This window comes from Biomphalaria glabrata, chromosome 7, assembly GCF_947242115.1.
Source record: "Biomphalaria glabrata chromosome 7, xgBioGlab47.1, whole genome shotgun sequence".
Lineage (NCBI taxonomy): Eukaryota > Metazoa > Mollusca > Gastropoda > Planorbidae > Biomphalaria > Biomphalaria glabrata.
In genome coordinates this window covers 17,639,633-17,661,105 of record NC_074717.1, presented here as the reverse complement: position 1 = coordinate 17,661,105, position 21,473 = coordinate 17,639,633, and the positions used below count along the sequence as shown (strand labels likewise).

General features: G+C 31.1%; 1 protein-coding gene across 1 annotated transcript; it reads right to left on the bottom strand.

Moving 5' to 3' along the window:
* Nucleotides 1-300: 300 nt before the first annotated feature.
* On the bottom strand, nucleotides 301-21,206 carry LOC106079315 (conserved oligomeric Golgi complex subunit 4-like). Its single transcript, XM_013240463.2, has 22 exons — nucleotides 21,051-21,206; nucleotides 17,837-17,919; nucleotides 15,857-15,971; nucleotides 15,359-15,460; nucleotides 15,114-15,186; nucleotides 14,518-14,711; nucleotides 14,055-14,211; nucleotides 13,352-13,458; nucleotides 13,197-13,240; nucleotides 11,978-12,074; nucleotides 11,166-11,208; nucleotides 10,905-11,023; nucleotides 10,141-10,226; nucleotides 9,396-9,615; nucleotides 6,947-7,009; nucleotides 6,054-6,110; nucleotides 5,717-5,863; nucleotides 5,549-5,632; nucleotides 5,354-5,455; nucleotides 4,649-4,777; nucleotides 3,494-3,585; nucleotides 301-1,339 (listed from the first exon to the last, which is right to left on the bottom strand). The coding sequence occupies exons 1-22, from the start codon at nucleotides 21,174-21,176 to the stop codon at nucleotides 1,297-1,299; spliced, it is 2,283 nt and encodes a 760-aa protein (XP_013095917.2). The 5' UTR covers nucleotides 21,177-21,206; the 3' UTR covers nucleotides 301-1,296.
* Nucleotides 21,207-21,473: the final 267 nt, after the last annotated feature.

The following is a 21,473-nucleotide window of genomic DNA, read 5'->3' as shown; positions in this document are numbered from 1 at the left end:
TTCTGTTTGGGGACTTCTGAAGCATGACCTCCATTTATTTAGGCAGACAGACTGACAGACAAAACAATGCAGCACCCTAAGCAAACTCATGGATGTCAAGTTGAGTTCAAATTGATACCAAGTGAAAAACAGCTTTGTCTGCATCAGTTGTGGGAAAATATGCAGATTGCAACTGGGTTTGCATAGTCATGTGAAACACTGCAATTGACCTTTAGAATGGAAGACACTGCCATGAATTAAGTAGTAATGTCATGACACCTAGTTAGCATATGAACAACAGTAAAAAAGACAACAATAGAACAGAATCTCAACATTTTATTTTTAAAAAGTGTAACAAGCCATATGTACAGAATGAAATCAAACATTGTAAAATACCTGGCCAACTATTTGATATACATTTTATATTAAACTTTAAAAAAATGAATGTTCCATGTGTGTACAATAACAATTAACAAATGAATATCACATTTAGCAGAAGATACAAGTTAGGACTTAATACTAATCAAATTAGATCAAATGTGATACAGATTGACACAACAGTCAAACCTTTTAAAAACAAAATAGCAAAGCTATTATATAGAGAAAGTTGTGTACATTATATTTCAGCAATAAACAACTTCTAATGATTAGGATATGATCCTCACTGTATTATAATTCTGGATCCACTGACAAGGTTCAGTGTGTGCCGTAGAACACAATGAAACACACAGATTTCTCTTCTGACTACAATACAAACTTAGTCAACATTTTAAGCATTCAAATTGATTGCATATTAAAAAATTCCCACAAGAAAATGACCATTATAAAAAATAAATAAATTGAAATTCACAATCATTAAAAAATAATTGTTGCAGTTGAAATCTGTAACTTCAGGAGCTCTATAAACAAGCTGAATACAGTCAACTGAACAGGGTAGAAACCATTGCATTTTTGTAGTTCAGTTTTGATAGAATAGTTAATACAAGCAACAGTTTGCCAGTCTCACATAAAATATGTTTATTAGAACTTGAAAGTAATTGTTTCATTTCTGACCAATTAATAAAATCAACTTCGTTAACAAATAAGCTGCTTAAGAAAAAAAGGTTTATTTTTTGTTTAAATAGACAAACCCTAAAGACTGGACCCATGTATCACACAAGTTCAACCTAAGGATCCTGGCCATGTACCTTTTGGACCTAATTTTCATGGTGATGCATCTAACAAGTTGAACCTAAAGTTCATTACACTGAAACACAAGCCTGGAAAAATATCCCAGGCCAAGTGTTAAGCAGGTGCTCAAATGTTTGTGACTTCTATTTAGAGTTTTAATCGTTTGATGTTTTCACTTCTGAAGTCAATTCTGAAATACAAACATTAAATAATTACAAAATAAATAACATGGAATAAACAGAATATATTTTGTTTCAAATTGAATCAGTTCAGTGATATAGTAGAATGCATACAAATTAAGAAATAACTTTCTCTGGCTTGTTTAAAAAAAATGATGTAAAATTATACTTTCTGTAGGTCAAATAGTTTGTAAAAGACTAAAAAAGTAATTTTTTCTTGAAGAGATTGTGGCCTAAATGTTTAAATTTAGTTTGAGAGCTACAATATTAATTACTAGCAGGACCCACACCGACTATGCCCATTGATTTTTTTCCAGGCTTTATATAGTTTATTACGGCCAGAACACACCATTTTTTTTTTGTTTTTAAATTTTAATAAACAGGCTACATTTTAACGATCAACCTAGCATACTTTTTAGCCTGTGAATTAGTTTTTTGTATCTGTTTCAATAAGAGTACATGTCCCTATTTCTCTGTCCATCTCCCTCCTTCTTTTGTTTGCTCTCTGGAACCCCCCCCCCCCCTTTTTTTTTACCTGTGCATCATAATTTCTCTGACATAGACTTTTAACTTGATTTGGAAAGACCTGCTTTATAATGGGCCCCATACATGCACTCATATTTTGGGCACGTTAAATCTAGTATCACTTTTAATTATTCGCCCCCCCTCCCACAACAAAAAGTTTGTCCTTCGTACAGTTTATGACATTTCTTCTGCTTCTCAATTTAAACTATATTATATTTCCATTGTAACCTCCACACACACAAACTCGGACAACCGCTTTCACATTTTTCCGCCCATATTTATTATTGATCAACTATTCAACATGTTTCAGGTCTAGAGAAAAAAAAAAGCATTTTCATTGAATGCTACATTCCCATTCCCAACTCAACATTTATTTTCCTGTTATCTTTTTAAATGCTTTATAAGTAGATTGTGACCTTTTGGGGATATACCAAAAATAAAAAACAAAGGTTTGATAGAAAGCTAATGTACATCAAATATAAATCACTTGCATAAATCAAGGACTGACAAAAAGATATCAATTTGAACACTAGACTTTAAACAATGAGCACTGACTAGTAAATAGTAATACTGACCCAGATATTTTGCCTCATTTTCCATTTATGGTCTCCAAAAAAAAAACTTTTCTAGATGATTACATTATTCATGACCCTTCCTCTGAACCTGCTTTGGGCATTTTTTTTATTCTTGCTAATTTGAGTATTTATTTAAAAATAGGAATTCAAGGTCTTATCCAATGTTTCTCTGACTGAGACATACCTAACATGGACCCATATGACAACCTGATGACTGGTATTCCCAAAAAAACGCAAGCTTTCTATCAAACCTTTAGCAAATCACTAAATTTAGAAAGCCTTCAGGATAGAAAAAAAAATTCAAATAATCTTCAAATACAAAAGCAAAATCTAATAAAATACTCAGAAAGACACAAAGATAAAGGAACATTCTTTGTTCCTTATGCTAGGACAAATTTGTACAAATGCTCCTTCTTCCCTAGTGCTATTAGATCATGGAATGGGTTGCTTGAGCCAGCCAGGAAAACCAATGACTTGGCAGAATTTAAGTCATTGGTTTACATGCCTGACTAGATGTATGACGCGTAGGACATAATCATCTTCTTTTTTGAAGTAATGTCTATATTTTATAAGATAAGATAAGATGACTTGCTTACTAGCTGCAATGTGCAGTAGAATGTGACAGAATCAAAAGAATATGAATGTCGAACAACCAAGCTTTGCTACCACCTGTTAGCACTAGATAACACCAAACTCATATGATGCTAACACTTAACACTGGATACATAAGTTACTCTTTTAACACACTGACTTAACACACTTTACACAAAACATTCAATATGAACATACACAATAACACCAATGAATTTTTATGCTGATAAAGTAAATTCACAAATAGAATAAAACAAATGAAACATTAAAATTGAATAATAGAAAAAAAAATTTGAAAATATTTAAATAAATAATTAATTTTGTAACTTCTCAGGTAGCCAAAGATACAAAAGTATTATTTTTGTTTAAATATTGTTTTCATTTATCCCATAAGCTAGCTGTTAAATGTTATAGAGTAATCCACTGTTGTACACTACATTACATTTATGAATGAAAGGGAGATTAGTATTATACCTTAATGCCAGGATTTGTCGTACTTCAGTAGGTGTTAAACGCCAAGTTAATGGTCCAGAGTTTTGGCCCCAATAGTCCATTATTTCTGAAACCTGAAATATACATTTGAAGAAACCTCTAATTAGTTGATTCAGATGATCAAAAACTAAATTCAAATTTATAAGGTTTAAAATTTATTACAGTTTATAATAATATTGCATTACTGACTTTAAACAAAATAATGATATCATCTATATCAAACTGGTACAATTGTTTTATTTCTGTTCTCGAATATTACACATTCACTTTATTCAAATCATTTCAACAAATAGAATTGAAAATGAGTTTTATTTACTCACTTCAAGTTCATGTGAGGAAGTAGTGAATAAAACAAAATGATGTCAGAATATAAGTGTTCTCAACCTTCTAGCCCTCTAATCATTCTGAATAGTCAGACTTCAAAACAAGTCAATTTAAAAAAAAAAATGTTTGTGATAGGAAATAGCACTAATTTATTGTAGAAAAAAATAAATGATACTTCAACATCTTTGATTTTCCAAATTTCAGTAAATCTAGAACTAGGCGTTAATTTACACAATTCCCCCTCCTTTTTGTTTCAATTGTTTTAAATTACTTGTGATAAGGTCAAGTTTCTTTTTGAGACTTTGTGGCCAGCATATTAGTTTTCATTCCAATTTACCTTTCCTAAGAACTGACAGAACTCAACAGAAGACTCAGGTAACAGCCTTACCATAAAATTAATTTCTAGTCAGATTTACCAATTCATACTTTTTTTATACTAATAATAAAAAGCATCAACTTCTATTAAAAATTTATGATACTAATAACTATGAAGTATTTGTGTTGCTTGCTATAATCATCAACAACAACAAAAAAATTTAATTTGGAAATATTTATTACTGACTTATTACAAAAGACCATGAGCTTCAACTATACATTTAAAGAATTTTACATGGATACAAAGACTAAGCTGTGACCTACATATTTCATAATGTGTGAAACAAATAAATTTATCTTGGAAGATCACCATAAGTTTTAGTATTGTACAGTAACAGAAACAGACAAGCCAATTTTTATAAATAAATGTTTGTGATAGGATATAAAAGATAATATTGTAATTTTCAAAACAAACTGTGTAAAAATATCAAAGCTAACCTTCTCTAAATTTAAAATGGTTGCCATTTGCATTAATCTTGAAAACTTATCTCGAACAGTCCATGTGGTAACAGATGATAAATAGCCAACTAAGGCCCGCAACTCTTTATCGAATTGAAGACCTCCCAGCTGAGGACAAGAAAGTACATATAGATATTTTTTTCTCACAGATTAAAGAAAAATAAATGAAAGCTAGTATTGCTAGATCAATCAGCACATGTACCTTATTAAATATCACAGTACATGAAAAAATAAGTATCATGATAGATGAAAAAAAAGTATCATTATAGATGGAAAAAAGGTATCATGGTAGATGAAAAGTATTGTTGTAGATAATAAAAAGTATGGTAGAAAAAAAGTATTATGGTAGATGAAAAGTATTATGCTAAGATGAAAAAAGTATCATGATAGATGAAAAAAAAAGTATCATTGTAGATGAAATAGTATCATGGTAGATAAATAAAAGTATGGTAGATGAAAAGTATCATGATAGATGAAAAAAAATCATGGTAGATGAAAAAAAATCATGGTAGATAAAAATAAAAAGTATGGTAGATGAAAAGTATCATGGTAGATGACAAATAGTATGATAGATAAAAAGTATGATGGTAGACAAAAATATCCTGAGAGTAACTTCTGTAATTTCAACATTAGTTAATCTTTTAAAAGTGAATCAATCTTTAATAACGTAACACTTGTAGTTACCCTATTGAAAGTAGTTTTAGTCACAGCTTTCTCTAACTGTTGGGTGATTTCTCCTGATACTGCTGTAGCAAATCTGTCATAATTTGATTGTGTCATTGCCTCCTGAATAAAAAAAAAGTTTTTCTTTATTTTTATTTCAATATTTTATTTTTCATTGTTTTTACAGATAATTAAGCAAATAAGGTGTATGGGAACCTTGAATGTTGTCAATGTTGCATCTAAGCTCACTATGACATTCTGAACCCATGGATCATTAGCCTCATAGTTAGAAAACTCCTCCTGAAGAGAAATAAATGAAAAGATGTATAGGTGTGTTGTCTAACAATTTATCACTAGATCAAGACAACAGTCAAAAGATCCTACATCAGAAATGTTGTGACTGGTAGACAAAAAGGAGTCTATCAGAGGTTTAATTCTTGGCTTGACTGCACTAGATGCAAGCTGATTGAAGCCAAAGTCAACAATTTCTTTGAATTTACTGGATACACTGATCACTTCTCCTAGACAGCTCTGTAAACAAATAAAAAAAAAAAAAGTCAGTGCTATTTTTTTCAAATGACACTCAACAAAATGTAAATGAGTGGTATAAAAGTAGTACAAGAATATTAATAAATGTAATTAAATTGATAAATTATTATGAAAAAAACAACAACTTATATTAAAATTTAACATCAACAAACTTTGCAGGATCTCTACAAACCTCCAGTTTTGCTCTACTTTGTTCAGAACATTGGGGATAAAGTTTTGAGATGTCTTCCTAGAGTATAGAAGATATATATTTCTCATTTGTAGACAACTTTTATGTTAATCTTACACAAAGTTATGATCTATAAATGACATTATTTGTCAAAGTTTAGGTAAAGTGCAAGCTGTGATTTATTCAAAACAAGTAAAATGAGCTTCAAACATTTTTTTTTTATTTTATCAAATTTAATGAATTTTTAAACATTATAGGAATATGATAATAAGAAAAGATGAAACTTTGAGAGTTCTAAGGAAATCTATAGAACTCACTAACCTTTGACCTACATTGCTGATATATTTCTTAACCCACTAGCTCCTACCTTGGTAGTATGCCTTCTTCTACAGTATAGGCCTAATGCCTTAAGATGTGTTGAGACACTAGTGGTATTTGGAAACTTTCCTATAAAAACAAACTCATCATGTCTAGTTCAAAAGAAGAATGAGAGTAAGTGGTAACTCTTTTTTATACAAATGTGTATAGTTGTTTTTTTTTCTGAGAATTTTTTAAACGAAAATGCCCATACCCCTACATTGGAAGTTGAATATTTTCTAAGCTTTTCTGAAGGTATTAACAATATATATTTTTTAAATTTTTGTTTTTCAAAGTTGTTTTTTTTAGAATTTGTTTTCAGAGTTACCTCTCTTTGCTAAGGGTGTAATGAGAAAGCAGATTAGTGGTTTCTACTATACTTTAACTATATGGGTCACTAAAACATGTCACACAGCAGTAATGCAATGTAATATACTTTAACATATCGGTTTGTATAATTTCAAGTTAATTTATGTAAAACTAATGTTATACTACAATAGTAAGACAAGGTTAAAGAAACATTTCATGCAATTGTTTACCTCCAAATTAGATTTCAGAGCTTTACAATAATCACAGCTGACTTCAACATTATTTAATGTTGTCTGAAATTGAAAGCAAGAAAAACAATTATTGGACATATTACAGATATTTTATTTTAAGAAAAAAAAAGTTCCAAATGAACTAGAGGATCATCACATCAACTTGTTCAGTAGCTTAGCGTTAATACTTTTTAGGCAGTACTTTATTTTTTCTTTGTAATTCATAGTAATATCAGTCATGCTTGTTTACGGTGCAAGTATACCTGCTTAGTGTACTCTGGTCCAATCTTTTTTATAGAAGGGGGAAGGATTATGTGGGAAAAAGTTTCAGCGCTGCCTTTAGGCACTCATTAAACACAACTCAGCTTGAGTCAAATAAAAAATAACTAGTTTAATAATAATAATAATAATAATCTTTATTATCCGTAAGGAAATTTGTCTTACAATTTGTGCATTACACCAAACAAAAAACATTATAACTATAAGAAACCAAAGTGTACATTCACACCAGACTCACTCATAATTTACATGTGACAAAGTTTATACCAGATTGTTCTTATTTAATGATTTGATTGCCAGGGGAACAAAAGAGTGTTTGTGTCTGTTTGTCTTTGCTATCGGTGTCTTGTATCTCTTTTGTGATGGTAAAATCACAAAATCCTGACACAAAGGGTGATTCTTTATTTCGAGGATCTTGTTAGCTTTTTTATAGATGTTTGTGTCTCAAACAACTGCCCAAATAAGGTTTGTTTGCCAATGATTTTGCCAGCAGCATTTAGGATTCTATAAAGTTTATTTTTATTTTTAATGCTCAGATTGCCATACCAGGCAGTGATATTGAAACTTAAAATATTGCAGATGTGAGCGTGATAAAGCATAGCCAAGGCCTTTTCGCTAACATTAAACGAGGACAGTTTTCTTAGGAATTGTAATCTTTGCTGCCCTTTTTTGCTGATATAATCAGTATTTGCAGTAAAATTTAGTTTATTGTCTAGGATAGTACCAAGGTATTTAAAGGTTTGCACAATTTCAATAGTCTCTCCAGCTACAGAAACAATATCATTTTCCTTCTTGTCCCTACGAAAATCGATTATCATTTCTTTGTTTTTTTTTACATTTAATAATAAAAAATTATCTTTACAGTATTTTTCAATGTGTTCTATTTCTTTGAAATACTCATTTACATCTGAGCTCTCTGAGAGCAGGGCAAGAAGAGCCGCATCATCAGCGAATTTTGTGAAGGAGCAACAAGAACTATCGGATTGAAAATCATTGGTGTACAAAATGAACCACAATGGCGATGTCACAGCCCCCTGGGGCACCCCTGTGTTAACTATGCGTTCCTTAGATATAACATTGTTTACCCTAACCCTCTGAGCTCTCTGGGTCAAAAATTCATTAGCCCATAGTATTATGTATGGACTAATCTGCAATGCTTTCATCTTTTCAATGAGTAAATGAAGTTGTATAGAGTTAAAAGCTGATGAGAAATCAATAAAGAACAATCTTACATAAGTGTTTGGTAAGTCCAGATGTTTGTAGACACAGTTTAGATTTAATTTGAGCCCCCTTGATTAAAAAGTCAAATGATTTATGCCATCCAGCCTGTCATATAAATGTAATGTTTTGACTGGATGATTCAACTTTAATTTTCCTTACAAAAACACCTGAATGTTTTGAGTTGTCAATTCATTTTATAAGTCAGTGTGGTTCCACAATAGGTTGTTCAGAAGCAATTGGTTCAATTACAATTCATTGCCGACAAATGGTACTTTTAATGAAATTAAACATTTGAGTAGGGTATTAACAAAGTGAGCCTAATGTCAGTGAGCCATTTGTCATAAGAACCATTTTTGGAACCAAGTTTTGGTGAACCAGTTATCTGTGAACTATTTATCAGGTAAACCAATTAACTGTAGAAGCAACTGTTATTGCAACGTTACTTTGAACCAGGTTTTTGTTTTAATTGATATGATGGTAATATTCAAGATATAAACTAATTATTGTTTCATAACCTTTTCCACTTATTGCTACTTACTTGTAGTGAGGCTAGTACAGTGTCTTCAAACCTCCTTAACATAGTTTTCTCAGAGTTAGTTTAGATTTTGATAATTGAGTGATTGAATCTCTATAAAGATCTAGTTCACAAATAAGAAGTGCTAGTTGTGTGATTAAATCTGCTCAAATATATCTTTGTGATCTTTTAAATAATCATTATTACTATATTATTTAGCACATTTAAAAAAAAATTAAATGATGCTAAACTTTGAGGAGTTTTAATATGGCTGACACTTAATGAAAAAGAAATTAACTTGGTAACAGGAACTGCAGTTACTTTGGTGACTAGAAATAGTGTTTAAAAAAAATATCTTGTATGCTAGAATGTATTTTAAATTTTTTAAATTAACCTTTACAGAGAATATTATGAGCACTGAAACTTAAAACTAACCAGAAACTGAGATCTAGATTTGGAGTCTGATGAACTCTGTAGTTTTCCATGCTGCAAACTGGACTGAACAATGTTGTAGGCATGCTGCAAGTCAAAACCATATGGATAGCCAGCTCGGAGTCGAGATAGCAATACTTCTCCAAAATCTTGCTCTAAAATTGTGCAGGCATGATTAAGCATGGCACAGACACCATCTACACTCGAACTGGAAATAGCTCTCCTGAGGGGTGGTTATAGTTGATTTATGAAACAAAAATATTTTTATGTAATCATTAATATCAAATCATATGATTCCAAGAATATAAACAAGAATATATTTGTTGCAATTATGGAAAATTGGTACTCTATCTTGGTTGATCTTTTATTAATGGGATAATAAAACATCATTTGGTCAAAGAATAAAACATCAAACAAAATAACACTAGAAGTAGCACTTAAGTAGTACAGTAAAAAAAATGTATAAATCTTGGGCTTCTTAATGATGATCAAACTAAAGCATTGATTCCCTAAACTACCATATATCCTAAATACAATGAAGTTAGGGTTAATGATTAATGTTGTAAGAACCCTAACATGTCATATACTAAATATAAAGCATGCATTACATAAACATAAAAAGGGTTACCTGAAAAAAAAGAATAAGGAAAAAAAAAAAGATGTAGTCAAATGTTACATTTGTAGTGATAACAAAAATATCTCCATTCAAAAGTACAATTTAACTGTTCAGCTTTTCTCCTTTGTTTACCTGACTGATTTCTTGACTATAAAGAATGTATCATCTACCATACTTGATGTTTGTTGACCTTCCTCTGAGCTATCCATAGTGACAGCCTGAAATAAAAAATAGTCACTAAAAACAATGAAATTGTATAGATAGTAACAGCAAAATATGTTTGAGTTTCTAACTTACATTTTACAAGGAAAATGAAAAGTCAGGATAAACATGGAAAATCTTAAACAAAATTTAATTTGGCTCAGTCTGTTCTTTTTTAACATGGTCATAATATGGATAATAGGAGTAACATCTACTTTCCAGTAAATTAAAATTGCACACATTACTGGTGATTTCAGTAAATAACTATAACACATAATGTTGAAAATGAATTCAGGCTTTTAAAAAAAAATATTTAAAAAAAATGAGTATACAATAACAGAAAAAGAATTTTTAAAATGTTATCCAGCTATTTGCACATACTTTGTGAGGGCTATTAGAAACTAAAAGATACATAATTCCTTAACAATAGAGAAAGTATGCAGGTCACAAGCTTGTTAAGCATCCTGAATAAGGATTGGCCAATCAAAATGGTTTCTAACTGAAAAGATGGCGAAGATGTAGAATCTTAGTAGGGACCAATCATGACACAATGAAGTGGTGATAGGAGAAAACATAGACCCTATCATTTGAGAGAAAAGTTTTATGTCCCTGAAATTAGGAAATGCAATTAAGTTCAAATAAATACAAGACAATGTTAAGAACAATAAAGAGCTAGCACATTTTTTTGTTCCTACCTTTATTATCATTTCCCTCATAAAATATTCTTCCATCAAGATATAATTGCCAATAATTTCTTGGATCATCCTATTCAGTTCACAGCCACTAAAAAATTGATCGATTTCTTTAAGACCATCTGTGAACATTTTAAATAATTAATTAATACAAGTTAAACAGAGCAACTGGTGTGGAGAATCTAATGTGTTTTAAAGTTCAAACAACAAATATTTCTACTCTACAGTTGTAATTATTGCTATTGATCTGCTCTTATTTGTTACCAGATTGTGATTGTGAGTCTGACTCGGCTGCTTCTAAATCACTCTGAAGAAAGAAAACAAAGTGGAAACATTAATTCAAAGATCAAGAGTTTTATTTTTAATTAACCTGCTTTGTCCTATGGTAAAAGTTAGGAGAGCCTATAGTTAAAAGTCAGGCTGACATTCTAAATTCCAACAGTATTAAGAATGAGTTGATGAGGTTGCATGTCAATATGTTATGCACCAGGAGGCCCATTGACTCCGACTTCAGCCTGCTTTTCTTTTTGGGTGTGCTCCCATAGCCTTTGATCATCCAAGATAATTTGCAAGGCAGCAGTTATCTTTTTCAGAGTTGTCTCTCCTAGATGAACTGCTATCCCTAGCTAACAAGTTTCATCTACCCTGGGTTTAGGTTTACTTGCTTTTTGCAATCATTTCCCTGGATTTCTGAGATGTTTTTAGTAAATTTTCTAATCACTGGAAAACTCCACCTCATCCTCCATGACTGCAAACCAGTTGGTCCTTCCCCTATCCGTCACCTGGGGATGAGCTTGGTAGAAGGTGGTAGCTCCCCCATGAGAACGAGGAAGAAGAAGAAGAAGAATGAGTTGAGAAACAAAAGCAGTTTATCTTCATCTCTCTAGTGTTCAAAATGAAACAGCGCATGTATTTTCTCTCTTACATAGAATGTTGAGCAATACTGTGACAGTAATAGTTGAACAAAAACTAATGAACTGTATTTCTTAGAGAAGTCAAAGAAAGACATAAGTCTAATTAGGATGGAAGCTGAGTTGTAAGGAACACCATCCAAGTTTTTAAACAGTTAAACTTACTATAGCTCGACGGCGCATGAATCTCAGATATAGTTCTGACCTTGAACTCAATAAAACCATTTCTGATAACAAAATGTCCAGCTCCTTTGGGTCAAGCCTAAACATTCAAGCAAAAAAAACAAGTTAGATCTCAATATTCATCAAGAATACGTTAGATGTCTTAATAGTAAGTTTTTCACATGTTCACTGTTAGGCGCCTACCAGCTTTGTCTTGTGCAGATAAGTCTAAACAGAGGTAACATTCAAATAGTCAAATCATACAACATAGGCAAAGGGCCAACAATGCAGAAAATATTTAACGCTGATAAATGATGTATTTAATATGCGATGAACTAATCGTAAAATGTAGCTGTGTTAAATATCTACCCCAGAAACTAAAGCCAACCTCTCTCTAAAGTTGCCAAGAGTTGCCTATGTATACTTCCGTAACTCCTCAAATCCTAGATTTGTTTTTACTAGTCGCGCTATGGTCACTAGGTCAATTTCCTTTTGATAAAACAAATAAATTTTTGTGCCAAATTCTTAATCATGTCCAAACATTCCCAGTATCAGCAAGCCAATGTTCTGTTTCAGAAGCAATTTTTGTTATGTCCTCTTTACCATATTTGGTTTCACACAGAGGTTTTCATTCTAAAAACATAACCTATCCATTTATCCTATTTCTGTTTTATAAAGCCAGTTACAGTAGGACACATGAATAGAGTATGAATTCATTTTTTTAAACCTATTCATATTTTTAAATGCATAATTTTAAATCTAGATTCTTATTAATAATCACCCAAATGTTGTATAATTAGGTAAAGGTAAATTAATTTGATTTATCTTCTGAAATAAAAATTATATCAAAATTCAAAAGAACAAAAGGCAAAGACTGTAGATTGCTTTTGAATTAATGCCACCAAATTCATGTTGTTAAGGTTTAAAGACAATTGAAACTAACATTAAAGTAAAGCACTACTGCTTAAAATGACATACCTAGTCTATTTTATTTTTTATTTTTTGAACAGTGGCAATAAACAGCAGTATTGAACTAATCTTCGACTCCATTTTTTTTAAAATATTGTTTTATGTACATAGACATATATCTGCACACATAAACTATTGGATCCAATAGTTGTCCACCTTATAACATAAGATGGCAAAAAGCACTGTAAATCTTTTATCAAGCCTGAATATCAAATAACCATTAATAAATTATAAAGTTTTATGAACAACTTACTTGTCAGTTTTCATTACTGATACATTTTGTTGAACTCTTTTCACCTAATAAACAGAATCAGAAAAATTGATTATGAAAAAAATTTTTCTTAATTTTTTAATGTGGTTTTGATAAATTTCAATAAGGAAATAAATAGTTAAAAAGAAACAACAAACCTTTCCACTGTAATCTCTATGTGTTTTGAAATGTTCAAATATCTTTCGACACTGTCTGTCACATTCTTTTTGTAAGATCATTAAAAGTTGAAACAGTTTGCCTGGCCCTACACAGAGATACAAGTCACAAGGCTTAAAAAATGTTCAGATATTTTCGCATTAATAGCTCAATGACCAAAATCTTCAATTTCCTTAAAAAAAAATTCACATACTCTCTTAAACTCAGATAATGGAACAATGCTACAAGCTTTAAAAATTAGATATCCTAGAAACCTTGGTTTGGAAGGAAGCCCAATGTTTTTCTTTTCAAACACTAATGCAAGTACTTGGTTGGAATCTACTAGGAAAGAAGAAAGTGGGCAGGCTCAAGCAGACCTGGAAGAGGTCAGTCATCAGTGTGGTGGAGAATACTGGAATGACATGGGAGCAGATGAAGAAAGTAACTCAGAACTGAGTTTGGTGGAGAGCTCTGGTTGCTGCCTTATGCTCCCTTGTGACTTCACAGGATGAATATAAAAAGATAACTTTTTTAACTTTCTTCAGACTGAAGCAGGCCAACAAGATAAAAACTTAGTTTATAAAAAAATTAATTCAAATTATTAATGATCTGGACAAATAAGTTTAAAAAACAAAAAAAACAACAAAAGTACTTAATAAGCTAAAGACAGTTTGTTAAACACTGTCTGGACTGTCACATACTGACCATAATAAGTCTCCACTAGTGGCTGATGGATTTCTACAACACGAGCAATGCTCTCAAATAATAGTGTTAAAGTATCAGCAAACATCACATGAGCTCTCTTGTCTGTTGAGTCAGGATAAAGTGTAATTTTTAAATTTCCATCAGCTTTCTCTGATAGCTGAAAAAGAGATGAAATTGTAAGGTGAAGTCACAGTTTGAAATTGAGTATTAAGCGTTATTAAGAGAAATATAATTTTTTTCTACTCTCATTATTCTATTATTTTGTTTTACATGTTTCGAATGTTCCATAAAATTTGAAGATTATTACATCTGAGCATAAACCTTCCACAGGATGAAGGGAGATAACAGAGGGCAGGGTCTAAACCCAGGATCATTGATCAACATTCCAAAGCACATACCACACAACAGGCAGTCATTATATTTTTAATCTTTAAAGCATTATATATATAAACTTGATTTCTACCTGAGCTGCTAAATGTTTCCCAAATTTTGTAAGACCTTCAGAGTACATGCCCAACAAAGGAAATAGTTTAAAAAATCTTTCCACAGATGCAATATCTCCTTGGTGGACGGCTGCATCAAATTTGCTGTGCACAATAGATTTTAATTTCTCCTCTGCTTCATAAAGCATTTTGAATGAACTTGTGAGTGTACCCCCTGAAACAAATTTGTTAGTAATGATTGAAATTATTATGTGTGACAATGTGTGTAAATTGTGTGTGTATGTACATTGTGATGTACAGTAATAACGTCTAAGTTGTTGAAATATTGCTCAAAAAAATCTAAGCCTGTTCTTTTTACATCACATGATCGACACGTGTCCCGCTTTTGCTCCCCAAATATCTGGTCATTTTAGATCAATATAATCAAATAGATTGATGGGAAATAATTGGAATAGTTCCAAGTAAACAACTAAAAATCAATAACTCAACCTCTGTTTCTTTTTATTGGCTATCATCCCATATTTGCAAAACTGTTTGAAAACATTATGAAAATAAATCACCACAAAATTTAGAAAATATAAAAATTGTTAGATTCATACATTAAGAAATGATATACCTTCATTTGTATCGGCACTCATTCTAATAACAGTTTCATCTAAGCCTCTAAATCGATGGATATGGGCTGCAGCCTTAAATAGACAAAACAAGATCAGAAATTCACTTTGAACAAAAGAAATTCAAATAAATCATGTTGTCAAGTATAAAATGCTACCATTAGGAAATAGATGTATAATTATAGTAATTTTTGTTAGCACAGGCTGAGCTAAAATCAGCATTATTGATATGGTATCAAATACTAACTTTCTCATAATCCTCATTCTGTAAAGCTGTCTGAACACCATCTGTGCAAAATTTGAGATCCAGAATATCTTCAACGCGTTGCATGCAATCAACAACTCTACTCTAAATATAACATAGAAAAACATAGATACTTAAATAACCGTTGTTAGGGAATTAAAATAAAAGAATTGCATGCTGTTTGGTAAAAAAATGAATTCCCTTGATTGTATGTATTGGCATTCTTCTCATCAGACCTTATTATACACAATTATCAATGCAGAGTCAACCCAGCACTAGCTCAAGAAAAAACTCATAATAAGTACAGAAAATAAAATGTTCATTCAATTTCTTCAAATTTACTACAATACTTAAATAATTTAGCATGTTTTTTTAGGAAAAAAAATGCAGGTGGAGAAAGTGGTGAAGAAAGTAGGTAAGACATTCAGAAATATGTTTGACTTTTTCTTTATCATGTAGAGTCTTCATAAAAAAAATGATTGATTATAGTAAGCTCCAAACCTTGGCAAGATCAAGCTTTCTGACTTTACTGCTGACATTTTCAGCTAAAGTTGATGTAAAAGAAATCATTCCACAAAGTTGCTTGGAGTCAGCTTCTAGAATCTGTAAATTAGGACTGCAGAAAAAAAAGCTTAGTGAAACAAAACTTGAGCTCTTTCAGTGCATATTATTTTAATAGAAAACAAGGTTACAAAAGACAGTTTGTGTGGAAACACAAACTCAAAATCGGCCCCCGAAGTGGTCCACCCAGGCAGGCTTCAATATTTTCAGAAAGACCATCCGAATGAAATTATATCAAAGACAAATGAGAGATAAGAATGGAGAAAGAAGTTTAACAGATCTTGTGTAGTACCCCAACTTTCCCGCAGATCAAAGGATAGGTGAAAGTGAATGTAAAGTTAGATGTGAACCTGGCCTAACTAGTTCCCCTTTCAGACCTTGTGGTCTATAGGGCAGATGATGTAAGTTCATCTGTTTTTGTGGCCTACGGTTAACGAGGGTGTCATGTAGCCAGCACAACGACCAACCGCCTTTACCTTTCCCCAACTAATGTCAGGTACCCATTAGAGCTGAGTGGACTCAGAGGCGCCCAAAGATTCCAAAGTTGAAATTCCCAGTCTTCACCAGGATTCGAACCTGGGACCCCCGGTTCAGAAGCCAAGCGCTTTACCGCTCAGCCACCGCGCCTCCCCTGGCCTAACTGATGTCTTATAATTGATCTAACTGTTTTGAAAAATGCTCAATCTCTTATTCGAATCCTCAAAAAAAAAAATAAAAAAAATTCTGCAATAAAAAAAGAGTTCAGGAAAATGAAGTTTACAAGATTACTATTCATTTTAAATTAGGTGTATCTTATAATGCATACTAATTAGCTTTTTCTCTTTAAAAAACTGCTTGCATAACTGATTTTAAAAATTAGATTTTTCGCTTTCAGAAAAAAAAAAGTAGCCGTTGCATCAGAACTTTGAATGGTCTAAAATATTGTGATGTCGGATTTTCAATATCTTTTCTAGTTTACGAGATCTAAACGGGACGGATGGACAGACATTTCGCACAAAACTAATAGCGTCTTTTCCCCTTTTGGGGGCCGCTAAAAATTAGTTACTGAAACTTATCTAACTTTTTTATTTTATTACATAACCTAACATATTGATTTGCTTTTAAATTAAAATAAATAGTCTACAAAAGTGTAATAAATAAAAAAAAATTATTTTATAAAATATTTCTTTTAATAAGTTTAAAGTAAGTACAGAAAAACAAAATATATTAAAAATTTAATTTAAAATTTTTAAAGTTTTAACTTTATAATTCTACATTTAATCCATAAATATTGAAAAATCACAAACCTAAACACTATTTGTCACTTCACATTTAATAAAAGATGAAAAAATTTACTAAAAAATTATATTATATTATTATTATATTATATATATTATAGTTTGGGTCCCATGATATAAACTGAAAAAGCAGAACCACTAACACAAAGTTGACTTTTTAAAAAAAATGTCTTGGTCCCGCATCAAATTTACAACCAAAACAAAGAACAATCACTCTACATGCAGAAAAAAATAATTAAGAGACAAATAAAAAGTTTAATATTATAAAGATAGGGAAACAAATATTGTAATCCAAGTTACTTGCTATGAGTAAAGAGGTACGGACTTGAAGTAAGCTTGGGGAGACGATTACAATTAGGATAAGAAAAATAAAACTTTCATATTGCAAACAGAAAAACATAATCCATAAATTCATTATCATGTAGGTTTTGCAAAGAAAGATTCTAAAGAGTTTAAATTTAGTTAAATATTCAACAGACAACTCTATACTGTACTTGAGTAGGTAATAAAATGTGTGTAATAAGTAATAGGGCCGAATTCACATTTTAATGGAAGGAAATAACTTTGACCTCAACAGTGTATTCAATAGTCAACACTATATATGTCTAATGTGTTCAATAATTATGTAACTTCTTGAGCTTACATCATTTTGTGCAAACTGGACATTTTATTTTCCAAAATACCTTGATGATCTAAAAGTAATTTCAATTCTTCATCAATGGAAATCTGTAATAAAAATATATAGATGGTAGAAATACATTTTAGCAGCAAGATCTTTGTGTAGTGCAAGAAATTAAATTTATCACAAGATTTATAATGTCTGTGGCATTTTACGTCTCAAGATATCTTATCCCTTTGCAATTTCTTGTGTGACTAAAGAGGCCAATCCTAATTAATCCTTGATTCACAGCTGTGGTCACAAGTTGGGCTTGTGTAATCACAAGGGGCTGTTGCACTTTCACCCTTCTTTGTACTTCTGTTGTGTATGGCATATATGCAATCCTGGACCCTTTCTTTATGCTTGCTCTCCATGTGGATCATTCTAGTGCCAATTTTCCCCAGCTGTCAGATGTGTATCAAGGATTGGCTTCTTCAGTCAACAAACAACTGTATATTAAAACCAACAAAGTAAAATGCATTGACAAAAATACTGCGATATGGAATAAATAAAAGATAATAAAATAAAAGATGTTGAATAAGGCAGCTTTACTCTAGAAAGTCTAGAACAGACACAAAATGGAGCAGTGAGATTCATAACAAACTAATATTCCATTTGATTAGAGTAATACCTTTAGTAAGATAATTTTACTGTTTAAAATTTAAAGACCTTCAGGATAAAAGACTTAAAAGAAGCAATTATTATTATGCTATATTTACACTTCTTCTTAAACTGTCAGGTAGATTTGAGCCTTCGGCTCTTGGAACTCTAGGCCAGCAAAAGTGAACAAGAGCTCCCTCTCACTGGCATGAATGAGAAAAATGTACTGAATCATAATCATATGATTTTATAATCATAATCTTCAAATACTTCGTGACTAGATTAACCTAGAAACATAGGACGATCTTCTTTTTTGAAGTGACATCTGTATTTTATAAGATAAGATATATAATACAAAAACAAAACCTAATAAAATAGCCATAAAGACACAAAGATAAAGCCCAGTCCCAGACTCTGGGAGGTGACCCTATACTGCCTATAGTACTAGATCTAATCTAGTCACCTAGTAGTACTATTACTAAATCTAGAACATGGAATGGGTTGATAGATCTATTATTATCTAGATGAAATTTTTATATTATCAATTAGGATGTAAAAACAACACTGCTGTTTAAATTACAACTCCATTTTAATTGACATGACAAGAAAGTGAAAAAACTAACAGGAGACTTTAATACACACTAATAACATACTTGAGAAAAACATGCAAGTACGTGAACATTATGAACAGTAGGACAAGGGAGACAACAAGTAAACAAACACACACAACATACATACACATAAATGTAACAGATATTATCTAATATATAAATCAGAAAGTAAGGGGCATAATATCTTTGTATCACAATGTATGTATGTCCCGCATAGAAATAAAAACCGTTAGACCAATCTTGATAAAACTTGGCATTTAATAAATGTTCCTTAGACCATGGCAGAGACAAGTGTATGTTTAATGTCCCTGGCCTATCATTACCGGAGGGCCTAAAAATAGATAAAATGGTACCTAATGGTATCTCTATTAAAAAACAATTTTTTTTTAACAAATCAGGTAAACCCATTTTCACACTCAACTTCTGATTTCATAGCAAAATTTTAAAAAATGTGAAGGAAACATTCTTCATGTTTAGTTTAACATTGATCTAGATCTATATATTATATTATATAGTAATATACTATAATTAACTATACTATATAAATTCAAACCAGTAATGAGTTTAGACAGTTTAGTAAATTTTTTATAAGTAATACCAAAATGAATGCCACACTCACAGGCAGCGGGTCATATACTATACAGCTAGTTATATAATATAAAAATATTAATTTAATTTTAATTAGACCTAAATATTATTTATATTATTAAATTTATTATAAATTATATTATTATGATTATGATTGATTATCTAAAATAAAATAACCTATGATACTATCTAAATTTAAATTATAATAAAATAGATCTAGAGTCTAGATCTAAATAAATTTTATAAATTATTATTAAATATCATAATAATATATAATAATTATAATTGTCACGTATGCTTTGTCTATATTTAGCTCAAGGCTTGTCGGCAAGATATCAGCTAGCTCGGGATTATCCAAGTCTACAGAAACCTTTTATTAGAATAAATGTGATTGGTTAGAAATGTTAATTATTGTATGTTAAGCTGTATTTTATTGGTCAATTGATTAACCAAGCAACAAAGATCTGGAAGCTTGGAGATATTACCGCCAGTGTCGAGCGGAATGTGTTAGATCCTCGGCAACTAGGATCATTGATTGTGCTGTTTAGATCAAGATAATCTTCAACGTGACATTTAGCACATAAAAGATTGTGACAATAATTAATTATTTAATTATTAATTTAATATAATATCTTCTTTTTTTAATTAACTTTAAAGCTTGCAAAACTCTGATTCCTCTTATATTAAAAACCTCAGAACAGCACTTACAAAGCTCAACAACAACAGCAAAAAAACTGTTATTCAATGGATACCAGCCCATATATACAACTAGAAGGAAATGAGAAGGCTGACACACTCGCCAAGAGTGGGAGAACTAACTCTCAAATAAACACTGCACTCTATCCAGAAGAAATGAAGAAATTAATTGTAAACAAAATAAATGAGAAATGGACGAGCTCTCATACAAATCACAAGAAAGATGACACTTACTATAAGCTATCCCGACAAGACCAACGTCTAATCTTTCGACTCAGGACCGGACACAACAGAATGCGACAACACATGCACCGGAAGCTCAAAATTGGAACCAGTGAAATCTGCCCATGTCACCATGTGGAGTATCACCAGAGAATGCCGACCACGTCCTCCAAAACTGCTCTCTTAATCAAGAGGCCCTTATAAGACATTGGCCCCAAATCACCCCAATAGAAAGAAAACTATATGGAGAGCTCCCTGATTTGGAAACCACTGCGCAGTTCATCTCATGTATTGGTCTAGTCATATGAACACTCCAACATAACAATGAGAACGATGAAGAAGAAAGAAGAAGTAACTTAAATTAACATTGACATTAGAATTAGACTAGTCAGTTGACTTAACTTTACTTTAGAGTCTAGTAATTTAATAACGTCTGTATTTTTATATTTAAAAGATAAGAAAATATTAATCTAGCACAGAACCTCTTCTTCAGATAGCTTCTGCAATGAATTCTTCATTTCATCTATTTCAATAAGATTATCGATTTCAATAGCAGTGGATGTCATAGACAATGACTCTTGTTGTTGCCTACGTCCTGGATCTGCCATGTTTATTTACGTTCTGAGAAGTTAAGAATCTAGTCTATCTCTAGAAACATAGAGAGAATAACAGAGAATAATTAAAATGTTACTTTAATAAAAAAAAGAAAACGATTAGATTATAGATAGAATCTAGATTCTAGATCTATCATCTAATCTAGATAAATAGAAAGGTAAATAATTCTAAAGATACATTTATTAAATTTATTTAGATCTAGAATAGATCTATAAGTATATTTTTAAAGACTAGAATCTAGAATCTAGTTCTAGATCATGATTTCTTAGGTCAAACTGTATCTATCGGCA